Here is a 5852-nt window from a genome sequence, read left to right as displayed (position 1 = left end):
ATTTCACCGACTATTTCCCAGTCAAAGATAATCTTCTTAGAAATACTAGTTTGTTTTTTTTTTGAAGGATTCTTAGAAATACTAGTTGTTGGTATCTCTTTAGGTCAAATTTGATATTTAATTCGTCGAATTAGAGTCTAACCATTCAATTGGACCCAATTGGTAAAATACCTTTTTATGTTGAAAAATAAATATCAATTAAAATCTTTAATTAAAATTCTTAATTAAAAAATTTAAAATAAGGAAAGTTAATAGGAAAAAGAGCATAGGAGGGAAATGAAATTCAGATTTTGTCCAAACAACAACTGGATCACTCTTTTCAACAAAGCGCGAAATCTAATCTCCACTCAACGCGCCTCCGTCTCTTCCGCCGCATCCGCCGCATCCGCCACCGCCATGACTGACACCACCACCCTCCCCACCGTTAAAACCAAGCTCTGCATCATCGGCAGCGGCCCCGCCGCCCACACCGCCGCTGTCTACGCCGCCCGTGCCGAACTCAAACCAATCCTCTTCGAAGGATGGATGGCCAACGACATCGCTCCGGGAGGCCAACTCACCACTACAACCGACGTCGAGAATTTCCCCGGCTTCCCCGACGGCATCCTCGGCGGCGAACTCATGGAACGTTGCCGTCAACAGTCCGCGAAATTCGGAACCGAGATCTTCACCGAAACAGTTTCTAAGGTTGATTTCTCTACTCGTCCTTTTAGGGTTTTCACTGATTCACGAACCGTTGAAGCTGATTCGGTTATCGTCGCTACCGGAGCTGTTGCGAAACGGTTACCGTTCACCGGCTCCGGTGACGGTCCTAATGGTTACTGGAACCGTGGGATCTCAGCTTGTGCTGTATGTGACGGTGCGGCTCCGATCTTTCGTAACAAACCTTTGGCAGTGATCGGTGGTGGAGATTCAGCTATGGAGGAAGCAACGTTTTTGACAAAATACGGTTCTGAAGTTTACATCATTCACCGTAGGGATACGTTTCGGGCTTCGAAGATTATGCAGAGTAAGGCTTTGAGTAATGAAAAGATTAAGGTGATTTGGAATTCAATGGTGGTTGAGGCTTTTGGAGATGGGGAGAATAAGAAGCTTGGGGGTTTGAAGGTGGAGAATGTGGTGACAAAAGAGGTTACTGATTTAAAGGTTTCCGGATTGTTCTTTGCAATTGGGCATGAACCGGCTACAAAGTTTTTGGATGGTCAATTAGAGCTTGATTCTGATGGGTATGTTGTGACGAAGCCGGGTACTACGAAGACTAGTGTTGAGGGTGTTTTTGCTGCTGGGGATGTTCAGGATAAGAAGTATAGACAAGCTATTACTGCTGCTGGATCTGGTAATTCTATTGCATTATATCATTATTGTTCTTACATTAGAATAAATTGTTATGAAGCACAAACACAGACACCGAACACAACAGATACACTGACAAGTTGAAACCAATAATAAATTGACAAAATGACATGATACAATGTAATCACATGTGTCAACACCGGACATGCCTTTGATTAGAAGTGTCGGGGCTAGTTCATTATTCATTTTAGAGGATTTTCTTATTTGTGTGTGAGCGTGATTCCTGGGTTATAAAATAGCTATATTTTCTCATTTTGTGAATTTGCTTGTGTTTTGCTTAGTTGTTACATCTGATGGAATCCTTATTGTTGATTATTATTTAAGAGAATTGGCGATTGTCTTTTATTCCATTGAGTGTTAAACCAAGCTTGGAGATGTTATCTTAAATGAGGTAGGGATGTATTCAAGAGAGATTGCTGAACTCACCTTCATTTCATGGTCTATATTGTATAGACTGTGATAAACAAGTTTTTTAATAACTATGAGTTTATCTAAGGTGGAGTGTTTATTGGTGTATATGACTGGTATTGAAATGCAATGGTTTGAATGCTGCGTTTTCTCCATGTTCATATTCTGTTTTTATTTGGAGATGGTCTGATAGAAGGATAATTAATGTTGGTAAACTTTGAATTTACACCATTATACTTTGCCCTGGGGTTTGGTAAAATAATAATAAAGCATTGCAAAACAGAAGTTTAAACCTTTATTCAAATCCCTCTAAACAGACTAAACCCTAGCTTTCTAGGTTGTACTCACCGCAAGTGTAAGCACTTCTTGTATATTTAGCTGCGGACCTGACTTGTTACTTCCAATTATATAATCTAGCCTTCAAACCATGGTTGGATGGGGCATTCCCCATTTTTAGACTTACTTAAGTACCATTATTAAGGTAGATTCACATCTTTTTTGGACACATGATTATTAGGTTGACTGATTGTATTATATCTTGATAGGATCCAAAACTTAGAAGATCAGATAATGTGGTTGATAACTAATAATGAACACCAAACTTTGTTTATGGAACAGAGGAGTTTAACTCCATATAAGCAGAGAATGAACTCGGATAAACAGTGAGAAGATATTAGAATTAGAATAGTAAACAAAAGGAAGAAGGAAACCAGAGGTTACTATACGGAGTCAGAGACACCATTTTTCTTTCCTTAATTCCTATGTGACAGATCCTCTTCCACTGATTCATGTGAATCCCCTCCTCATTCACATCCAGTAACTCCCGTTCATGTGACTCTGGTTCAAAGTTCTTTTCAGTCAAATCTTCATCCCCCTAAATCTCCTTGTGTAGACCTCATTCATGGCCCAATCAGCATGTCTCCAATAAGACTCACCTTGTCCCCAAGGTGAAATTTGCAAAGTTGCTTGTGATATTAAGGATTGGTGGCTTGTTGTAGCTGCGATGCATGGAAGCTGGGGGGAATTTTGGAACATAGTTATCCGATCAAGGTGTTAAGTGTTTGACTCGAAAAACTGTAAAACAAAATATATAGGTTAGTGAGGTGACTGCTTTATAGAAGAGTATGAGTACAAAAAGAAATAGTTCATAGTGTAAAAGAAAGCAGGAGTAAAAAAAGAACATCGAGCTTGAAGCGAAAGGAGTAGTATCCAAATCAGGCCATAAATAATTTTGGTGGCTGCTGTTTCTTTGTTATAGTTTATTTTAATTGAAGTGGTAGTGATCATAGCTATTTGTTTTCTTCAAACATAAAGTCATAAACCCAACATTACTTATAGGAGGCAAAGTCATATATAAAATCAACAAAAAATGGGTTTGATAACTCAGGTTGTGCCGATACGCAACAGCTGCAATTGTCCAGAATAGTGGTAAGCAAGATCACCATGACTTCTGCGACTGTGTTTGAAAAATGCAACGCTTGGAAGTCCTGTAGCAGCCAGATGCCACTCTGCCACTATTGTTCCAATTGGTTTAGATTTTTCTCTCAAAATACATTAAGTAACTGAGGTGGTCATATCACCTCATATCTCAGGGCTTTTCTTCCACCTTGGGGTTCTAGCTCAGAAATCTGCCTCACCAGTAGTTGCTAAGCTTTCGAGTTAACTCAGTCGTACAAAGCTTACAACTTTAGGTATCAAAATCTAGTTGACTCGCTTACAAAATTGTCTGTGTTAAGTGTTAACTGTGCTAGACTCGCAAGTTTGAGGATAATTGGACAAGTCTACAACATAATTATTATTTTCCCCCAATCATGCTTAGAATGTCAATGATTTGATGTTCTTTTAATAAGAACGCAAAATTCAACATCTGAATGATAAGCATCTGTAGCATACAGAAGATTAACTTCACAGTTGTAGCAGTTGATTCCATAAACGCATCTAACATGCAAACATGAATTTATCTACGAAAGTGAGCAATACTATATTGAGTCTCAATCCTTATCTCCCTGCGTAAACAAAGTCAAACCAGAGTACATGTGCAACCCATCATTGCATGTTTGCAATGAACTCAACAACGCGAGGAGGTTAGTGAATCGTACTTTGATGTAGTGAAACCTAGCCCTGTCGAGCTGCATCTGAGCACCAATGAGGGAATCCCGTTCCCATCCATCACTCTTCAATATATTGCACCTAACTTTTCCTTGTTTTGAACTTGTGTTGCTCTTTGTATGAGTTGTAAAACTATCATGTGGTATGTGAATTTTATTTTAGTTTTGAGAATTTTAAGCTGATTTATTCTTTACTTTTGTTTTTGAAACAAAATGAATGAGAATATATATATTCATTAGTTAAAAGGACAAATTGTGCATTGGGAATCACCACATTGTTCTGTCATGTGTATTTGATTTACAAATAATTCTGACCATGTTGTAAAAGTATTAGCATTGCGTTTCTTTAGCTTCGATAATTGTGCATTGGGAATCACCACATTTTTCTGTTAGTGATCTGATTTAGGTCAAATTATCTTTAAATGACATGGAGATCTTGTTTTTGATGCAGGGTGCATGGCAGCTTTGGATGCAGAACATTTCCTGCAAGGAGTTGGTTTACAGCAGGATAAGAGTGATTGACTAGCTAAAGGGTGTCCAGAACTCACAAGATGCTTAATTAGAAGCAACATTTGATTTTTATATAAAAATTGGAAACAGCTCTTTATGTACCCTGCTAGAATCTTTATTTGTTCGTTATTATTCAAAATTTGATTGTGGAGTTAGACTTGCATTGTTTTAGATGCATTGAAGCTCACAAACATACGTATATTTGTTATGAACTTGTCATTTATTGGGCCAATGAAATGAATCCGTTGTTGTAATGATTCAAGTATATTTGTTTCCTTGATCATATCTTACTCGAGAGATTAATTTTTGCTATAGTACGGAAAGATATATCATATAAAAAGTGGTCCAATTAAAAACTTTTTAGCTAAGCACTTAATTATAAAGTAATAACAAGTTCAGGGATTCGATAACAATTTTTTTTAGTTCAAGGACCTATTAAAAAAATCCCCAAATGGTTAAGATTAATCAAACCTTTTTATTTAATGAATCTCTCACCCTGACTTAATTATGTTAACAAACTTAGAAATCAATGTTTCCTAATCTTATAAGGTATCTACCATGCCAGGCCAAGCCCGTCAAGCATTTATCAGATCATGGTGTTGTAGCCAGGGCAATAGATAGACTCACTCAAATGCATCTGAAGCTGAAGGAATATACAATGCTATCCAAAAGTTGGGTATCGATTGGAGCTTTGTCAGTTCACAGCTTGAATTGGAAGGAGTTAATTCATTCAAGAAAGCCTTTGACAGCCTCCTGGATTCACTCCGGAGAAGGCAAAATCTCTTAAGCTGGCAAGTGAGGTGTGAACTTTATGGTTACTATTGCTATGTAATGTACGATGCCATTTACGGGTTAATAAAAGACAGTGGCTAAGGGGTTGTGATGTGTGCTGCTGTACTGTGCTTCGTAGAATCATAAATCATTGGTCATAGTGATACATTGTTAGTTGGAAATTCTTGGTTTCTAGTTAAAGTTTTTTTTGTTTATTTCCATGTACTACGTATGCTGTATTTTAGGGAAACAGATTCCTTGCAATAATTGCACTATGCAGTTTTAAATCTTGACCGTCTGATCCAAATCAATGGCGGATATTGTTTAAACTAATTATGTTATTGTGCAATCCGAGTCCGTTGATATCAATCAAATTAACATCTTTGTTCAAAAGATATCAAATTAAAATCTGAGATTGTCTGCTGTGTATAAATACATGCATATCTTACTGCATTGAAGCCGGATCTGATGTTAATTTCTATGTCTGATGCCATTTTATGTTTTAGTTTTAATATTATGGTTGATTACATATTTTTTAAAATCAATGTAACACAATACAAGTTCATGTAATTAGGGATAGAACAGTAAGCTATCAACTGTGATAATTACTTGGTACCTTTTTTTCGTTTATCCAGAAACCAAGTTTATTGGTGCTTCCCACTTGTTGCTTGATGAGTTTTTTACCCCTGGTCGTTGGTTTTG

The 5852-nt window shown here is 37.3% G+C and overlaps 1 protein-coding gene across 1 annotated transcript; it reads left to right on the top strand.

Moving 5' to 3' along the window:
- Positions 1 to 4662, top strand: LOC11407046 (thioredoxin reductase NTRB). Its single transcript, XM_003612376.4, has 2 exons — positions 1 to 1336; positions 4321 to 4662. Exons 1-2 carry the CDS (start codon positions 277 to 279, stop codon positions 4389 to 4391), a joined length of 1131 nt encoding a protein of 376 aa, XP_003612424.1. The 5' UTR covers positions 1 to 276; the 3' UTR covers positions 4392 to 4662.
- Positions 4663 to 5852: the final 1190 nt, after the last annotated feature.

The sequence above is a fragment of the Medicago truncatula genome, chromosome 5 (genome assembly GCF_003473485.1).
Source record: "Medicago truncatula cultivar Jemalong A17 chromosome 5, MtrunA17r5.0-ANR, whole genome shotgun sequence".
NCBI lineage: Eukaryota > Viridiplantae > Streptophyta > Magnoliopsida > Fabales > Fabaceae > Medicago > Medicago truncatula.
Note: the sequence above shows the minus strand (reverse complement) of the source record. Positions and strands in the feature narration are given on the sequence as shown.